We start from the raw sequence: 19,835 nt of genomic DNA, 5'->3' as shown, positions 1-19,835 counted from the left end.
TATATATATATATATATATATATATATATATATATATATATATATATATATATTTTTTTTTTTTTTTTTTTTTTTTTTATCGTCTCTAATTTATTTAATTTCATATTTTTTGCCAATATAATTATATGTGCAGCAGTATTAACCAACCACAAAGAAATTCTTCCATTTCACACCAAAATTTTTAATTTTAGGCTTGTGAGCACAATAAAACTACAATTCCCATGATGCAACCACGACGCTTTATTCTTATTTTTTTAAAGGACCCGGAAGAGGTTGTTCAGAAGTGTTCGGAGAAATAGACGAGAGTAACTGTAGACGGTGAGTTGTCATTTATATGTAAGTATATGTTTATGCTTATCTTCATTTTAGGTTGTTTATTGTGACACATATGTATATTATTTAAAGATGTAATTTAAGGGAAGGCACGAGGACTAGATAGCTGTTTAGCTCGTAGTTAAAGAAACAGTGTGCGTCACGCTGCTATGTGAATAATACCCTTCATTGCTAAACTATCAGTCATGAAAACTTTTTTATTTTTGGGAATATTATTTCAACACATTAAGTCCACGGTTTATCCATTGCTTATGAGCTTATAGCATGATTTAAGCTAAGCTAGACATTAAAGTATGGCATGGCCAGCGCAGGTCCTGGTGGACTTTTGGACTAGGCAAAACATTTAAACTATTTTAATACAAGGCCCAGACTCGAAATCCTTAATTCAGCATTATGGAGTTATTACACAATATACTGTGCAACAGTACAGTCTTTTTTCCAGATGTTGTTGTTGTATTAATTTTTGTCTTCTCCTTAGGCAACATTGTGATTGAAGATAGTTCTTCATAGAAGATAGAATTTCAGAAATTCTGAAAATGCTATTTATTTATGTGAATTTAGGTACATTTGATCCCTGAGACTACAGGGATTGGACAATGAAACACTGGCCAATTTAGAGTTGGAGGTTTCATGGCAAGATCTGAACAGCCTGGTTTAGCCTAACCTTTGGTCACTCATGCCAATGCCAAACGCAGGTTTCAATGGTGCCATCAGTGATAATTGTGGGCGGTGGAATATGTGAAAAATGTATTGTTCTCTGATGAGTTTACCTTCACTGTCTTTCTCACATTTGGGAGAGTTATGGTGTAGAGAACCCCGAAAGAAGGGCACCACTCAGACTGTTGCATGCCCAGAGTGAAGTATGGGGGTGGATCAGTGATGGTTTGGGCTGCAATATCATGGCATTCCCTAGGCCAGTGGTGCTCAACCCTGTTCCTGGAGACCGACCTTCCTGCAAAGTTTAGCTCCAACCCTGATCAAACACACCTGAACCAATTGACCCTTCGCTAAGCCACACCCAATAACCACCACCCACCAATCGTGGCTTAGCAACCGTAGCTACGCGCAGGGGCTCTGTCAAGCTTTCGAGTGAGGGAAATAGGCCTACGCATTGTGCAAATCTGACACCCGGTATCCTAAAAGTTTGGATGGGATGGTGGAAATTTTTTTCCCTTTTCAAAACCAAAAACCCAACAAAAGAAATGCCAGTGTGGATCAAGCTGTGTGAGGGGCGCTAAAGGAGCGGAGTTAAGTTGGTTTTGTTTTGATATTCCTGACACATTTAGTGGTAGACCGACAAACACCTCTTACTCTAAACAGATCTAAACTGTGTTTACTACAAAAATCCAAAGCAGGTTATGTTTCACAGCTGTCTTTTTTTTTTTTTTTTTTGCTCGATATTCTGAGCAATGCTCGGTTTAAGCCTTCGCCATAGTAACTTAGTCATACTAATAGCGAATAGGTCACAATGAGTTATTGATTTGGAAAATACAAACCTGCGAATCTGTCGCTAACTTTACTGAACTTCATATTTCCATCTGTTTCAAGCTACGAATATTTTAAATTACAAATCAACAGAACAAAACAGAGATGTGATCACAAACTGAGCACTTGCGATCAATATACTTTACCAGCAGCTGTTTTTCATTAATTTATAAAGAGCACACAAACATACTGACAGTTATAGGTAACTTACTGCACATTGTTATGGGTCAATGATGCTAATATTCGGCACAAATTCATCAATTTCCCCTTTCTGTCTGCTGTTATTATGAATGAACTATGTAGAACAGGGGTGGGCAAACTCGGTCCTGGAGGGCCAGTGTCCTGCACAGTTTAGCTCCAACACTAATCAAACACACCTGAACATGCTAATCAGTGTCTTCAAAATCACTAGAATCTATAAGCAGGTGTGTTTGATTAGAGTTGGAGCTAAACTGTGCAGGACACCGGCCCTCCAGGACCGAGTTTGCCCACCCCTGATGTAGAAACATTGTCCATGCGTGTTTTCTTGTCGGTTAGTATCGCTATATTCCATTGCACAACAATAGGTTCAGGCTTTTTGGCTAAAAATAGCGAAATCATGGTTTAATTTGTTCTTATTAGATTATTTTTAAATTTCATCCCTCCTGCTGTGCATGAACTAAGCTGTTGAATGGTCAGCGTATGAGGCGGCTAGGCTAAGCTAGCTTTAATTTTGATTGAATTATTCTCTAATCGGTTGCTTATTATGTCGTGAATATACTCCTGTAATGCATACTGCAGTCCTTTTTTGTCTGGCTTTCTCAGATATCTCACCTGTTCGCCAAAAATGGCATTATATCCCTGGCAATGTCTGACACCGGCGCATACACATTCTAAAAGCTGTGCCAGGCACGAAAGCTTGACAGGCGTAGCAACAGTAACTCAGGAGGGCGGGGCTCAGCGAAGGGTCAAATAATTAGGACCTGAACAGCACTTGATAATTACAGGCAGGTGTGTTTGATGTGGGTTGCAACTGAAATCTGCAGGAAGGTCGATCTGCAGGAACTGGGTTGTTCACCCCTGCCCTAGGCCAGTAGTTGTGCTAGATGGGCACATCATTGCCAAGGACTACCAAACCATTCTGGAGGACCAAGTGCTCCCAATGGTTCAAACATTGTATCCTGAAAGCGGTGCTGTATGTCAGGATGACAATGCACCAATACACACAGCAAGATTGGTGACAGAGGGGTTTGATGAACATGAAAGTGAAGTTGAACATCTCCCATGGCCTGCACAGTCACCAGATCCAAATACTATTGAGCCACACCCCTGTCACTTTGGAGAAGTGAGTCAGGGAATGTTACCTGGCTACTATTCAGTAAGAAGAATAGCTCAGAATCCCTCTAGCAACTGTGCAGGACTTGTGTCTTTCATTACCAAGATGAATTGATGCTGAATTGGCCGCAAAAGGAGGCCTTACACCATTGGTGCCCAAAACTGTTTCTGGAGATCTACCTTCCTGCAGATTTAAGCTCCAACCCTGATCAAACACTACTAAACCAACTAAGTCAGATCTGAAGGAGCGCTTGGAAATTACAGACAGGTGTGTTTGATCAAGGTTGCAGGTGAACTCTGCAGGAAGATAGATCTCCAGGAACAAGACTGGGCACCCCTGCCCTACACCATACTAATGAATTATTTTGGTCTAAAACCAGGCATTTCAATTTTATTGTCCAACCCTGTATAACTATTAACTATTTGGCCTCAATAAACATCTAATTTGCTAGTTTACACAGCAGTCAATTATGCATTTCTAAAATTCTGATCTGAATTAAGCCAAATAAAAAGATGCCAAGCCATCCAAAAGCCGAAGTATAAAAGAAAAATACTTTCTGCCTTTGCAAAAATGATTTTATTCTGGTTTGTTTCCAATGTAATCACCCTTGTTAATGTAATATTCACATTTCAATAACAGATTAAATTATTATATCTGATAAAGTCATCAGCTTGTTCCAAAAAAAGCTTAATTACTGTGCTGGAATTAAATAAATTACTATAAATAATGTACACTTTACAATACAAGATGCTTTTTTAAACATTTTCAAACATCAAACAATGCTTGTAGATTTACAAATCATAGTTCGACATTTACTAATGCATTAGTTAATGCACTGTTAGTTAAAACATGAACTAACAATGAACAGCTGTATTTGTTTTTAATGTTTGCTAACGTTAACAAAGGAATAAACACTGTAATAAATGTATTTAGGGTTCAATGCTAAGGATTTTTTTCTACTGGTCCGATTGGGTCAATGGTTCAGATTTTTACTTGCCCTGCCAAAATTTTCACTGGCCTCACTAAAAAAAAAGACAAGTAAATAGCATTTTTTTTACCCTAATTTTTTAAAATAATGTGTCAAAAATAATAAATCTAGAATTTTAATATTTAAAAAAATTTTAGTAAATGTGTAATGAGCGAAATTCAGTGTTATGCAAACAAAAAGAGCAGTATGGAAAATGTGGAGATAATTTATTGCAGTTCAAAATTATTTAACAAAAGGTGGCTGAACTTGCATCAAATTGTGCAAAACCTCACTTTTCGTCATGTTGTTCTCATGTAAATGTCTGCTTACAAAAGACATTTTCTTTCCATTTTCTTTTAGCCTCATAGTTCGATGTTGCCATCTCTTCACTGTACTGATTGTTACCAGGTTACGGGAAAAAATCATTCAGTGCTCAAAACATCAAATTAGATAAGAGGAACCGAAAGCAATATGATGTTTACAACATCACAGAGAAGGTAGCATTTAAAGACTTAAAAGCACAAGCTTAAAATGCACGCACTTGACAAATAGTCGCAGGCTAATTAGACTTTAGTGACAAGCCAACACTAGCTATGTTTCCATACACCTATTTTAATGCACATTTTGGATATGCGCATAAAAAAACGGTTGATGGAAACGTAAAGATGCGCATAAATTTTGAAAATGCTCATAAAAAACATGCGCATAACCGAGTAGGATAAACTTTTTATTTGATAAGAAAAGATGCGCATAAACTACAATGGAAACACTTTTACCAAACAAATTCCAGTATGCACATTAAAAAAAGTCATGTGATTTTGTTATAAGAGATCATGTGATGATAAAAATGTGTGTGAACGGACAAACCAGCAGGCTGAGCACATTGTAAAACATTTGAAATGTTGTTTTGGTCATTCTAAAATGCCTTAATCATCTCAGTATAAGTGTTATTATATTATTAATGACCTCCAGAATTGTCAAGAGCATCTGCGCTGTGAGTCTCACGTCTTCAAACACCACTGAGTGTTCAATGCGTGTCAGGATTGCCTTCTGAGGCGCAAGTCATTTATCAAATAAGATTCACACAGCTTCTCTTATCGCAGCAAATTCCGTTTTTACTGCTGATATTTGATAATCAGGGAGTGACTATTTGTTCCCTTTGACTCATTGGATGGAAACGCTGCTTTATTCGCACGACTTTTATGTGACTTTTATGTCAGTTTTGCGCATAATGTTAATTCACATTTTTAGATGGAAATGTAGCTACTGATCGGGCCAGTAATGATCCCGTCTACTGTCCCAAATGTCTCTCACACTGGCCACGGCCCATCGGGTAGTCCTTATTGTTGAGCCCTGGTGTTTTACCTTTTAAATTCATGTTCATAAGTACATTAACTGTCCAGTATTTAGTTAAACATTGTAATTCAAGAATTACTTTTATATGAAAGTATTGAAACTGTACTGTCGCCACTGGCTTGCTTGGTTTGAGACTTGTGGAGCTGCGCATCGATGGATTTGCTCTTCAGTGTTTGGACTTTCAGCTGTGAAAATTAAACCACACTGAACTGAACTAAACTGAACTTAAACTCTGAAAGCTGGACTGACTCAATTTCAGTCTACAAGAACTTCTATGTTAAGCTGCTTTGACACAATCTACATTGTAAAAGAGCTATAGAAATAAAGTTGAATTGAATTGATTTGAAAAGCTACCCTGCACTGTTAACCTCACGTAACAGCCGCATATTTATTCATGTTTTCCAGAGATTATGGCATTTTCCCCTAAAGCAAAAAGAACCCCCAAAAATAAAGATGGGAAAGGTGCGCAGAATCTACCCAGACCCCAAAAGGACGCTTACGCCAGACTTCTGAATCAGCACCAGAATGGCAAGTTTCGTTCTTACTTGCAAGAGTTTGTGGATCAGCAGTCAGAGGAGAACGCGACTACATTGGTTAGCAGGTCTGATGCCAACAGGAGAAAAAAAGGCCATTCAGAGTCTTCCTATTTCAATGATAGCGTCTCCTCTCCGCAGAGTAGGCTGATGTTGGCTGACACTTCCAACTCTTGTCACGAGGACAAAACATTCCATCAGGTAACATGCGCCGAAGACCCGGGCACGAATCCTGGCATGCTGGAAAAGTTACATAAGGGTTCTGCTCCCAAAAAGGCATCCGCTAAACTGAAAAAGAGTGAAAAAGACATCAAAGCTAGCACGAGTCTGGTGGGATCTGAGGAAGGTGACGCTCAACAGTTGAGTGGTTCATGCGGGGAGGAAAAAGCGAGGAAAAAATCAAAGAAGAAAAGCTCAAAAGGACATTTGGAGAAAAAGGACAAGGGCGCGTGTGGTCTTGAAGTCGACGCCGCTGTTGCTGAGAAATCGGCAAATAAAAATGTCAAAGCTCCTCAAGGTATTTAGCGATTGAATAGTCGGTCAAGCTTTAACTTAAAGGGCACCTATTATGCAAAAATCACTTTCATAAGAGGTTTAAACAGAGTTGTGAGGCGATAGTGTGTAAATATAACCTGCCTCTCATAGTAAAATTTAATTAATTGTATTTTTTAGAATCAACAGTCTGCAGAAACACTTTGATTGACATTCCCCCTTTGTACGTGTCATCAGAGAGAGAAAGCCCCCATCCTTTAGTGGTGATCTCTCCCTCATTATAGAGATATAATATTATTAATATAAATATTATTATTATTAACCCTCATAGACAGCTCTGAGTGAGAAGAAGCCATCCACCATAAGGGGCTGTTCAGTTGAGCAGTAAAATTCATCTGTTTTTACAGCATCGAAAGGCTCACGGCAAAATGACAAAAAAGATATAAACGCCAAAGATGGGCGAGGGTCCGGGAAGCAGGTTTTCGAGCAGTACATGTCTGTGGAGGATGTGTCTGCTGGACTCAAGAGAGGAGAACTCATTCAGGTGAGGATGCATATATACTTCTGTATGTCCAGGTAGACTTTCACTTCAGTCAGGGAAAACAGTGTCCAAAGTTCTAATGTTTTTGCCTTTTAGAACTTTATTTATGCACAATTTTGAAAGATATAAAAAGGGTGTATTTATCTTTTATTTTAGTGAAAAAAGATAACTGAGAGCACACTTTTTCCTCCCCGCATGTCCCATTGGGTCTAGTAACTAATAGCTTTTAACAGTTAAAGTTATTATATATATATATATATATATATATATATATATATATATATATATATATATATATATATATATATATATATATATAAACAAACATAAATATATATAAACAAACATAAATATATATAAGCATAAATATATATAAATATAAACATAAATATATATTGAGACAGAAAGAGTGTGTCCTACGGGTGGTTTGTCAAGTCAGACCACTTGCCTACATGGGCACACTCAAGCATCCTACAGTTATGTGATGCATTGTGTGTATGCTTTACTTAAAAATAAGTCTTTAATCTTGTTTTGAACTGAGAGAGTGTGTCTGAGCCTCAGACATTATCAGGAAGGCTATTCCAGTGTTTGGGAGCCATATATGAGAAGGCTCGACCTCCTTTAGTGGACTTTTAGTGGAGAACAGTGATCTGATTCAGATTTTTTTTGTCAGTTAACTTTTAATATGTCATATAAAGAAGCTGGGGTGACACAGTGGTTCAGTGGTTAGCACTGTCACCTCACAGCAAGAAGGTCGCTGGTTCGAGTCCTGGATGGGTCAGTTGGCACTTCTGTGTGGAGTTTGCGCATTCTCCCCGTGTTGGCGTGGGTTTCCTCTGGGTGCTCTGGTTTCCCTCACAGTCCAAAGACATGTGGCATAGGTGAATTGAATAAACTAAATTGGCCGTAGTGTATGTGTGTGAATGAGAGTGTATGGATGTTTCCCAGTTCTGGGTTGCAGCTGGAAGGGCATCCGCTGTATAAAACATATGCTGGATAAGTTGGCGGTACGTACAGCTGTGGCGACCCCTGATAAATAAAGGTACTAAGCGGTATTAATGTACATACATACATACAGTTAGGTCTATAAATATTTGGACATCAACACAATTATAACATTTTTGTCTCCATACACCAGCACAATAGATTTGAAATGAAACAAACAAGATGTGCTTTAACTGCAGACTACTAGCTTTAATTTGAGGGTATTTACATCCAAATCAGGTGAACGCTGTAGGAATTACAACAGTTTGCATAAGTGCCTCCCACTTGTTAAGGGTCCAAAAGTAATTGGACAGAATATTAATTATAAATCAAACTTTTAATTTTAATACTTGGTTGCAAATCCTTTGCAGTCAATTACAGTCTGAAGTCTGGAATGCATAGACATCACCAGATGCTGGGTTTCATTCCTGGTGGTGCTTTGCCAGGCCTCTACAGCAACTGTCTTCAGTTCCTGCCTGTTCTTGCAGCCTTTTCCCTTTAGTTTTGTCTTCAGCAAGTGAAATGCAGGCTCAATCGGATTCAGGTCAGGTGATTGACTTGGCCATTGCATAAAATTCCACTTCTTTCCCTTCAAAAACTCTTTGGTTGCTTTTGCAGTATGCTTTGGGTCATTCTCCATCTGCTCTGTGAAGCACCATCCAATGAATTCTGAAGCATTTGGCTTAATATGAGCAGAAAATATTGCCTGAAACACTTCAGAATTCATCCTGCTGCTTTTGTCAGCAGTCACATCATCAATAAATACAAGAAAACCAGTTCCATACATGCCCACGCCATGTCACTACTACCACCATGCTTCACTGCTTAAGATCATGAAAAAGCACACTTGAAATGAACTCCGGACCTTTTATCTGCTCATTGTAATTGGGATAAAAAGGTAATAACACACACCTGGTCATGGAATAGCTTAGAAGCCAATTGTCCAATTACGTTTTGACCCTTAAAAAGTAGGAGGCATGTATGCAAACTGTTGTAATTCCTACACGTTCACCTGAATGGGATGTAAATACCCTCAAATCAAAGCTGACATTCTGCAGTTAAAGCACACCTCATTTGTTTCCTTTCAAATCCATTGTGTAGGTGTATAGAGCCAAAAATGTTAAAATTGTGTTGACGTCCAAATATGTATGGACCTAACTGTTTATATATACAGTGCTCAACATAAATGAGTATTTTGGTGCATTTAAACAAAACAGATTTATTAAACAGATACATTTATAATAATAAATGCATTTTGAAACATTTATTAAAATAATATTTTTGTCACCAAACGTATTTAGAAATCGAAAGATAATACAATTAAATTCAAGCAAAATATTGCAAAAAATGACAAACCTACAAAACTTACACAATTTTTCCATTTTTTTTTTTTTTCACACACACACACACACACACGCACACACGCACACACGCACACACACACACACACACACACACTTACTGGCCACTTTATTAGGTCCTTACGCTTTATCTCAGATTGATTTCACTTATGCTTTCTGTTTTTAAAATATGACATAATAACTAATAGACTTATCATGAATGTGTTTATTATTTATACCCTTATTGTAAGATTTCAATGTAACTGTAAATGTAACCATTTTAAACTGTCATTTTATTTTAAATATTCAACTGTTGTTGTCTTTAGGGAGTACTGAGGATAAACCCAAAGAAATACAAGGAAGCTTATATCCCATCTCCTGTGAGTACTTTGGTTTACACGACACTGTAAAAAAATGATTGCTGACTTTTTAGTCATCTCAACTTGCATCAATCAAACTGACTTAAAATATTAAGTCAAACTTAAAAGCATTATGAAATTACGGAACATATTAATTTCATTCATTATTCCACTTTTATTTTACGGTTAGTGTTTTTAAAAATTTTTTTAAATGAGACCATTTTCATAAATTTGTTCCAATGTTTGCATGTGTATTTGGATTTTAAATTCGGGTATGTCATTTGTGCAAAAAACTAAAATATAGACATTAAAAGTAACATTGGTTAAATCTCTGTTATTTCTAATCCACATAAGATAGCAAAAGAATATTTTTCCTCATGTTACTATCACCTGGTGTAATAACCAATTCTGAATTGTTTTTTTAAATATGACTTCTTAAAAATGTTTATCATATTATGTAAAAACACAGTAATAAACGAGCACTATTTTACATCTTAAAATTTGGATTGTTTTCTGTAAAATTATCATCAATATACTCTAAAGTATGTGGCCAGGACTGTCTTTTAAAGTTAGAGAGGTACATTTCTGTAAAACAAAATCTAAATATGCAGCATAGCTGAATTGGATTACATAAAATTGAGTTGAAACCTGATTAACTTATTAGGGTTGTCACAATACTGGAATTTGTTAGCAATCGATAAAGAAATTTTAGAAACAGTTGCCATATTTTAAAATAAATATAAAACATAACTTTAATCATATTAACTAATGCCTTATATATATATTTTTTTATTTTTTTACATTTTATAATGAACCTATTATAATGAAAACATAAGAATTAAATTTATAACACAATGGAGTATAATGTCTAGCTGCACCTACCTTTTCCTTGATTTGCTTACATAAAACATTTAATTGAAATATGAATATATTTAACTGAAATATAAACGAAAGGTTATGTTAAAATTAGAAATGACAATGTGTGTTTATTTAGACTCTTTTGCAAGGGTTTTTTTATACTAGTAAATAAGAGTTAATTTTTTTTTCCCTGCAGGATGGGTCAGCCGATATATTTCTGGATGGGATTTCGGCTCGTAACAGGGCTCTCAATGGAGATGTTGTTGTGGTGAAAATTCTTCCCCTTGAACAGTCAGAGGTATTTTCGAATCTTTATTTTGCCAACTATTTTGTGTGCGTTTTTCTGAAATGCACACTATTTGATATTACCTTAATGTATACAATGTATTCACACACAAACTCAACTCATTTAAATTCAGTTCAAGTCTATTTGTAAAGCGCTTTTCATTATAATTATTGTTTCAAAACAGCTTTACAAAAGGTGCACATTATTGCATTACAATCAAAATCAGAAAAGTTAAAGTTATTAGTAGTGGTGGGCCATTATCGGCGTTAACGTGAGACTCTTACCGGGCAATTAAAATATATATATATATATATATCGCCGTTAATCTATTCTCAAAGATGGGTTGGGAGCTTTGTCTGTTTTACGCAGGCTATGATGACTTACACTTACAGTTTATGTGCATCTTTTCCTATTGAATAAAACGTTTATCCTACTCTGTTATGCACATAAATCTTCAAAATTTATGCGCATCTTGGCGTTTCCATAAACTGTTTTTTATGCGCAAATCCAAAATGCGCATAAAAGTAGGTGGATGGAAACGTAGCTACTGATATTAAGCAATGAATGTAGGAATCTAGAATGTAATTTAAATGACCAAACCAAACGAAAAACTGGAGTGTTGCTAAAACAAAGACATAATTTTAACAAAACAATCTAACTAAACCCCAATCCACTAAACTAACTAACCCAAGAAAGCATATGCGATGCTTAACTAAACTACTCAAACTATTCAAAACATAATTACAGGTGTGGGAACTCCTCTATAAACTAACTAATGCAAAAGACGATTCTACTCAGAATTACTGGTTCTCACAAAGTACATAATGTTAGCAGTTAGCGAAACAAAAGCTTATCTGATAATCCAATTATCATAAAGATAAAATTCAATTCTAATAAAGATTGTTAATAATAATTATAATAATCTTCCTAATAATTGGGTAAATTGAGCTACAAAAGCTTATCTTGACAATAAAGCACTTAAACGAGAGACAACAAAATAATACGAACACAAAGGAACAGGCTGGTTGACACAGGTGAGGAGTTTGGTCAGGCGCAGGCGAATGCTTTTTAAATGCTGCAGACCAGCTCCCGATACGTGTGCCGTGCGACGTCAGAATGATGATTGACGGCCATTTTGACCAATGGTCACACCTCTTGGGCAGGACAGAATACACAACAGGAAAGAGAAGAGCAAGCGAAACAGAAAACAAACACAAAAAATATATACATGAAACGTAACACTAATAACTTTAACAAATGAACTAGTAATTAATAGGTTTTAACGGTTAAAGTTATTATATATAAACATATGTTTATATAAACAGACATAAAAATCATACAAAACAGTGAGGCATTTTTAACAAAGTGCCTCGTGTAATAAGACAGGAAGAGTGTGTTCTACGGGTGGTTTGTCAGGCCCACTGTGTATGCTTTACTAAAAAGACAAGTCTTTAATGTTGTTTTGAACTGAGAGAGTGTGTCTGAGCCTTGGGCATCATCAGGAAGGCTATTTCAGAGTTTAGGAGCCATACATGAGAAGGCTCGACCTCCTTTAGTGGGCTTTCAGTGTAGAAAAGTGATCTGATTCTGACAATTTTTGGGAAGTTAATGTACTTTTAATATGTCTTATATAGAAGCAGGGGTGACACGGTGGCTCAGTGGTTAACATTGTCACCTTACAGCAAGAAAGTCGCCAAGTTCAAGTCCTGTCTGGGTCAGTTGCCATTTCTATGTGCAGTTTGCATGTTCTCCTCGTGTTGGTGTGGGTTTCCTCTGGGTGCTTCGGATTCCCCCACAGTGCGAAGACATGCGCTATAGGTGAACTGAATAAACTAAATTGACCATAGTGTATGTGTGTGTATGCATGTTTCCCAGTACTGGGTTGCAGCTGGCATCGGCTGTGTAAAACATATGCTGGATAACTTGGCTGGACATTCAGCTGTGGTGACCTCTGATAAATAAAGGGACTAAGCTGAAGGGAAATAAATGAATGAATATATTGACATTAAGTGGCATATAGCATGTCATGATCAGTATTTTTAGTACAGCAAAGCCAAGTAGATACATTTCTGAAGTTATATAAACTTTCGGCATATCAGATTTAATGACCTTTAATGATGGTTGACGTGTGCATGTGTGGGCAGTTGTGTGTGTCAGAAAGTCTAAACTGCTTCCAGGCAAGTTGTCAAGATGGAAAAATAATCAACTTTGTAAATAATCAGCCGCACAGGAAAAGCAATTAAACAGGAGAAAATATAGAAGTTTACACCCTGAGGGCACACATAGATTTTTTTTCCCTTTGATTTGCAGAGTCATGTAAGGTTATCTTCTATTATCTGAGATCTACACAGAACGGATTAATTCCTAAGAGAGCATGAACAGCAGATTAAATAAATCAAGATAAAACTTTTTTAATTCTTCATAATGGCTCACGTTGAATTTTATAAAAGCCATAGAGAGCACAATTTGTCTTTTTATTGGTATTTCATACCAAGAAAATCTAATTTTTACCATAATATCCTTTATGTTTGGATCAAAACGTCCATCACAATTTTCAGAATTTGACTAGATGCAAGCTGTTGGGATTTGTATGAAGACGTGGAACACTTTTGGATGAAATTATTAATTATCTGTGATTATGTTTTAGATTTAAAATAAGGTTGTATTTTTTTCTGTGTTAGTTAATGCATTTAAGATATTTTGGATGAAACCTGAGGTCTCCCTCATCCTCCATAGACAGCAGTGGTCCTGACTCATTTTAAAAAGTGCAGAAAGGTACTAAAAACATCATCAAAACAGTCTCTTTCGTTGTTCAATTGGAATATTGTGAAGCTACGAGAATACTTTTACATTTTTTTAAGCACATTTGCTCAACCTCTGATCTATCGATTTGTCCTACCCTGCCAGACTTTCCTACCTTCTATTCAAAAAGTAGGTACCACATTTTGTTGCCGAAACATGCTATTTTATCAGATTGTGCTACCATCATACATTTTGATGTGGAGTGATGGGATGTGAGGCTGTAATATAGCCACAACCTTCCTCAATCGCTAACCCCAACCATTCTAATACAGTGTTGGTAGCATAATCTGATGGGTAGGATAAAATTTCAGGACACCTGGCTTTTATTTACAACATACATGCACGTGAGTTTTTGCAACAATCATAGTAAAGGCTTATTTGCAATATATATTTACATGTAAGAGTGGTACACAACAAGACAACGCAAAACAACTTGCACAGCCGAAACCCAGCTGTGCTCTCACCTTGGCCTTAAAAAAAACAAATTGGGATTGGGAAAGAATAGATGTGCTGCTGACCGCTGTTTCAATTAATAACTTCATCACCGAGTCCAGAGAATGTTCCGTTCACGTACTTGACCTCTGGAACTGACGATGTACAATCTGTGCGGAGTAGGCTTTTTTGTATAGCATGTTATTGTGATTATCCTAATGAAAAGTGGTTATAATGAGAGTCAATGATGACTCCCTAAACTTGCTTCTTTTCAATACACAATACATGTTATTTTGGGACTTATTTACACAGGCACCGAAGACTCCTGATGTCATAGTAGAGGCCCATTACAATGGAGATGATGAGATGGTCTCTAAAATGGAGAAAGTCAGTCTCAACGACAAAGGTAAGAAGCTTTTTCCCAACATGTACAATGTTAATGGGAATGTTGGCCAATAAACAAGCTTTAATTTGGATCCATATTTTCTTTTGTGACATTATAAAATTTACATTAAAGCTTAAAAATAAATAATAATATTTATTTATTTATTTATTTATTTATTTTAATTCTGCAACAAAATTATATTTCTCATCTAGAAAAGCTTAGATGTGTCCAGCAATTGTGGTTAAGAAACATTGAACTAAGTTAGAAAGTTATTGACAATATACAGTGCATTTGAAATGTATTTATAGCGCTTCACTTTTTCCACATTTTTTTTTATGTTACAGCCTTATTCCAAAATAGATTAAATTAATTAATTTCCTCAACATTCTACACACAATACCCCGTAATGACAACGTGAAAAAAGTAGTTTTTGAAATTGTTGCCAATTTATTAAAAATAAAAAGCCTGAAAAATCAGATGTACAGAAGTATTCACAGCCTTTGACGTGAAGCTCTAAATTGAGCTTAGGTACATTTTGTTTCCACTGATCATTTTTGAGATCTTTCAGCAGCTTAATTGAGTTCACCTGTGGTAAATTCAGTTGATTGGACATGATTTGAAAAGGCATACACCTGTCTATATAAGGTCCCAGGGTTGACAGTGCATGTCTAAGCACAAACCAAACATGAAGACAAAGGAATTGTCTGTAGACCTCCGAGACGGGATTGTCTCGAGGCACAAGGCTGGGGAAGGTTACAGAAAAATTTCAGCTACTCTGAAAGTTCCAATGAGTACAGTGGCCTCCATCATCGGTAAGTGGAAGATGTTTATAACCACCAGGACTCTTCCTTGAGCTGGCCGGCCATCTAAGCTGAGAAATCGGGGGAGAAGGGCCTTAGTCAGGGAGGTGATCAATAACCCGATGGTCACTCTGTCTGAGCTCCAGCGTTCTTCTATGGAGAGAGGAGAACCTTACTGAAGGACAACCGTCTGTGCTGCAATCCACCAATCAGGCCTGTATGGTAGAGTGGCCAGACAGAAGCCACTCCTCACCTGGAATTTGTCAAAAGGCATCTGAAGGACTCTCGGACCATAAGAAACTAAATTGTCTGGTCTGATGAGACTAACATTGAACTCTGTGGAGTGAATGCCAGGCGTTACATTTGGAGAAAACCAGGCACCGCTCATCACCAGGCTTATACCATCCCTAGAGTGAAGCATGGGGATGGCAGCATCATGCTGTTGGGATGTTTTTCAGCAGCAGGAACTGGAAGACTAGTCAGGATAGAGAGAAAGATGAATGCAGCAATGTACAGAGACATCCTGAATGAAAACCTGCTTCAGAGTGCTCTTGACCTCAGACTGGGGCGACGGTTCATCTTGCAGCTGGACAATGACCCAAAGCACACAAATTATCAATGGAGTGGCTTCACAACAACTCTGTGAATGTCCATGGCCCACCCAGAGCCCAGACCTAAATCCTATTGAACATCTCAGGAGAGATCTGAAAATGGCTGTACACTGTCGCTTCCCATCCAACCTGATAGAGCTTGAGAGGTACTGCAAGGAGGAATGGGCAAAAAATCCCAAAGACAGGTGTGCCAAGCTTGTGGCATCATATTAAAAAAGACTTGAGGCTGTAATGGCTGCCAAAGGTGCATCAACAAAGTATTAAACAAAGGCTGTGAATACTTATGTACATGTGATTTTTCAGGTTTTTTATTCTTAATAAATTGGCAACAATTTCAAAAACTATTTTTTCACATTGTCATTATGGGATTTTGTGTGTAGAATTTTGAGGAAATTAATGAATTTAATCCATTTTGGAATAAAGCTGTAACTTAAAAACAATGTGGAAAAAGTGAAGCGCTATCAATACTTTCCAGATGCACTGAATGGCATTTATGAAATATGGTGTCATTACTTTGTATAAAGTGTTTAACTTATTTTTTAGGTACTGAAGTATTGAGCCATGTTTGACTGAGATTTTTGGGGGTTTTAAGTAGTATTAATGAGTTCAGTAATTAGATTAATGCTGACTAATAAATTTCTTTTCATAGAAAGTAATTAGAAAAGTGATTTAAATACAATTTTAATTATGTAATTAGTAATTAATTACTTTAGGTTCCTAGGCAATTTTCTTTTAGTTATTATTAGAACTTACACTTGAACCACAGTTTAGACATTTTGCCCCAGGAATCGCTGCTTCTATAAACGTAAACGTTTCTCTGAAATAGGGACTCGTAACATGTTTCTCTCTTGACACTTTCTATTACATGGCAGGAAAAATGTTGAGTCACTCATTGATGATTGAACAGCCACGAGCTGTAATCTCTTCCCCCCTCTATTAGGCCCAGATATCTCTGTTTGCACATGCCTTCCAAAGACTTCTACATATTAAATCATTAAGCATCCACAGCTCAAAACATAGCAACAGATTCCAGAGTGTCAGGTTTGTCAGGCATGTGGTGACTGAAGTGAACGGGTAATGAAAGACATGATTGTGTTGGCAAAATGAATGAGCTATTCACTTCTTTTATTTATTTTTTTTACTCCATAGTTCTTGACTCATTGTTACGTCCTCAAATGACCCTTGAAACAGTTGAATTTTGTTTACAAATCATATAAAAGTTTGTACATTTTGCATAATCATTTCATAATCATACAATTAGTTTATTGTTTTAGCAAATAAGCAGTGCAAAAAAAAGAAGTTATTCCTTAAACCTGCTTCGTATAATAATCAGTGACCACACAAGATGTGTTCTGTCATCCATATTTAAATGGCGGACTCAGAATTGTTCAGTCATTATGGGCTCTATTTTATCGATCTAGGTGCAAAGTCTGAAGCTAATGGGGCAAAAGCATTAAGGCCGTGTTCGAATCCACTTTTGCTATTTTAAGAATGGAAAAATACAGTCTGCGCTAGAGCTGCACGATTTTGGCTAAAATGAGAATCATCTTTTTTTTTTTTATTTGCTTAAAATAATGATCACGATTTTCTTACGACTCTATAGATGTAAAATAAAGATTAATATGAGTAGGCCATTATTATTGTTATTTCTCAAACATATGGTAAAACAACAACAATAATAATATGTGTAGGTCTACTGTTGGTTAAAATGCTCAATTTTGAACAGACTTTATATATGTCCTGGACATTAATGCACAGTGAAGTGAAGACATCAGAATACAACTATTCATAATTCTGAAGTTGAATTATTATGTTTGAGACATATGCTTGCAATCTGTCATTAACAACATTATTAAACCATTATTTCTACTGGTGAAATCAGACATTTGTCATTATCAGATTCCCTCTTGCATTATATTCAACATTATACAGGCTAGGGTAGTTATACTGAGACTGATAAACATTTATTCTCATGCACCACACTTTGTGTTCGCTATGAAAGAAAAACATATTAAATGCTTGTCGCAATCATAACTCTAAAATGTGATATGATTATTTAAATGATGTGCGCTTTCGGTTTCATTTTCACTGCTAAGTGCGGTTCATACATCCCGTGCTGCTCCCAAACGATCACTCTGTGCCACAAACTGAATGTTATTTACAACTTTATTACCTGTTATTCACAGCCTATGCAGGTTCTGTTCACTAAAGTGAACTTCATTCACAGGCGCGCGCCCCGCCCTCTCTAGTAACAGGTCACGTGTGATTTCGCGGCCGCGAATACATCATTACATGAAGAGAGAAATTATATTTTTGTGTGAATTGTACCTTATAAATACAGTATGTGACTCTTTCAATACCATTTGGAGGTGTCCACGTTGCTGAACAACGGCTTGGTAGCGGTGACAAGCGTGAGCGGTGTGGAGAGCCGCAAGTGTTTACAAGTGTAGAGTCCCTGAAGGAGCTTCTGATGGAAACTTTTGCTTTGTGTTTACCTTATGATTGTATCTGTTGGAACCTGGTCTGCGGGTTCCCGCCTCTGAATGAGCAAGTTTTAGCTACGTGTACATTAAGGTAGCGTTCAGAAACAAACCAAACACCTTCATAGAAACGTGACACAGAGGAGCATAAAATCCTACTGCCAGCTAGTGTTTCGGAAGTGTTATTGCAGAGCAACACAAACAGGCGCAGTGGGTCACGCCGATCACTTGAAGAAGAAAATGGCCTTTAATCCATTACATTAATGTCTTTTTCTTTTAATCTGTAGAGAATAGTTTTTTTTGTTTTTTTGTAGAAAGTTGTACCATGCAGATTCTTCTTTTCAATCAAACTGTATAAAGGCTGATTTATACTTCTGCATCAAGCACACAGGTATGGTCCCGCACAGCCTTTGCGCGGTAGCATAGCCCTCGTCGTGGCTGACGCTGATGTGCACCTCTCAAAAAATGTAGCTACACGTTACAACGATGCGTAATGCAAGCTCTGTGATTGGTCGGCTTGGTAGCGTTGACGTGTGTGGGCGGTGTGGAGAGTCGCGAGCCCAATGGAGGGAGTGTTTACAAGTGTCGAGTCCTGTGAACGAGCTTCAGATGGAAACTTTTGTTTTGTGTTTATCTTATGATTAAAGTTGTTGCACGTCCACAAGTTTCCAACTCTAAATGAGCGAGTTTTAAATACTAGTACATTAAGGTAGCGTTCAGAAACAGCAAAACACCAGCGAAGAAACTCGACACAAAGGAACATAACCTACTGCCAGCTAGCATTTCAGAAGTGTTATTGCAGAGCAACACAAACAGAACACAGAAGTATAAATGCACAGCTACATGAAAGGCAGGCAGCGTGGGTCACACAGATCACTGGACGTATAAACCAGCCTTTAATCCATTACATTAATGTATTTTTCTTTTAAAGTAGAGAATTCTTGTAGAAAGTTGTTGAATGGCGTTGCATTTAAAGGAAGTGACACAGAAAATAAAAAGATGGCCGTTAGCAATCCCATTTATGTTTCTTAAACTGTTTTTCCTCCCTCTGGTTTATCTCTTTTTATAGCCCTTCCCACAACACAGTCTGTTGAACGTGCTAGTGCATGCAACACTCTTGCATCAAGTTCAGACAAAACTACGCAAAAAAATGGAAAGGTAAGTCATTTTTTGAAAGAATGTGTGATGTTTTTTCTTTATTTCAGTAATGCTTTATACAGTACAGATTATCAATCGTTTTCAGGCATTAAAGAGACCGCAGTGCTGTTTGTCAAATCAATTCAATGTTGATTCAGTTCAGTTCAATGTGATTATCAGTGTTAAAGGATGATATCCAACAGCTCAAGATACCGGAATTTGCTACCAATCAATACTGAAATTTTAAAAACTTCCATTTCCTGCTAACATTTGAGCACTGTCGAGCGCGTTCTTAAACAGCGCTGATTTGTCATTGTGTTCACATGTTCAACAGAAATG

The 19,835-nt window shown here is 36.9% G+C and overlaps 1 protein-coding gene across 2 annotated transcripts in view; it reads left to right on the top strand.

The window, feature by feature from the left end:
- The first annotated feature begins 265 nt into the window (after positions 1-265).
- The window catches only part of dis3l2 (DIS3 like 3'-5' exoribonuclease 2), a 55,010-nt gene continuing 35,440 nt past the window's right edge, over positions 266-19,835 (top strand). Inside the window, exons 1-7 of one of the 2 annotated variants that reach the window (XM_056472549.1) lie at positions 266-318; positions 5,862-6,506; positions 6,889-7,025; positions 9,673-9,726; positions 10,760-10,861; positions 14,396-14,489; positions 19,429-19,517. In XM_056472549.1, coding sequence (XP_056328524.1) covers positions 5,867-6,506; positions 6,889-7,025; positions 9,673-9,726; positions 10,760-10,861; positions 14,396-14,489; positions 19,429-19,517 — 1,116 coding nt within the window. In that variant the 5' untranslated portion in view covers positions 266-318; positions 5,862-5,866. Of the gene's footprint in view, positions 337-5,861; positions 6,507-6,888; positions 7,026-9,672; positions 9,727-10,759; positions 10,862-14,395; positions 14,490-19,428; positions 19,518-19,835 lie in introns of both variants that reach the window. The other variant, XM_056472555.1, reaches the window with a different exon arrangement.

The sequence above is a fragment of the Danio aesculapii genome, chromosome 2 (assembly GCF_903798145.1).
Source record: "Danio aesculapii chromosome 2, fDanAes4.1, whole genome shotgun sequence".
In the NCBI taxonomy this organism is placed as follows: Eukaryota; Metazoa; Chordata; class Actinopteri; order Cypriniformes; family Danionidae; genus Danio; species Danio aesculapii.
The sequence above is the reverse complement of the archived record's forward strand: the minus strand, read 5'-3'. Positions and strand labels throughout refer to the sequence as shown.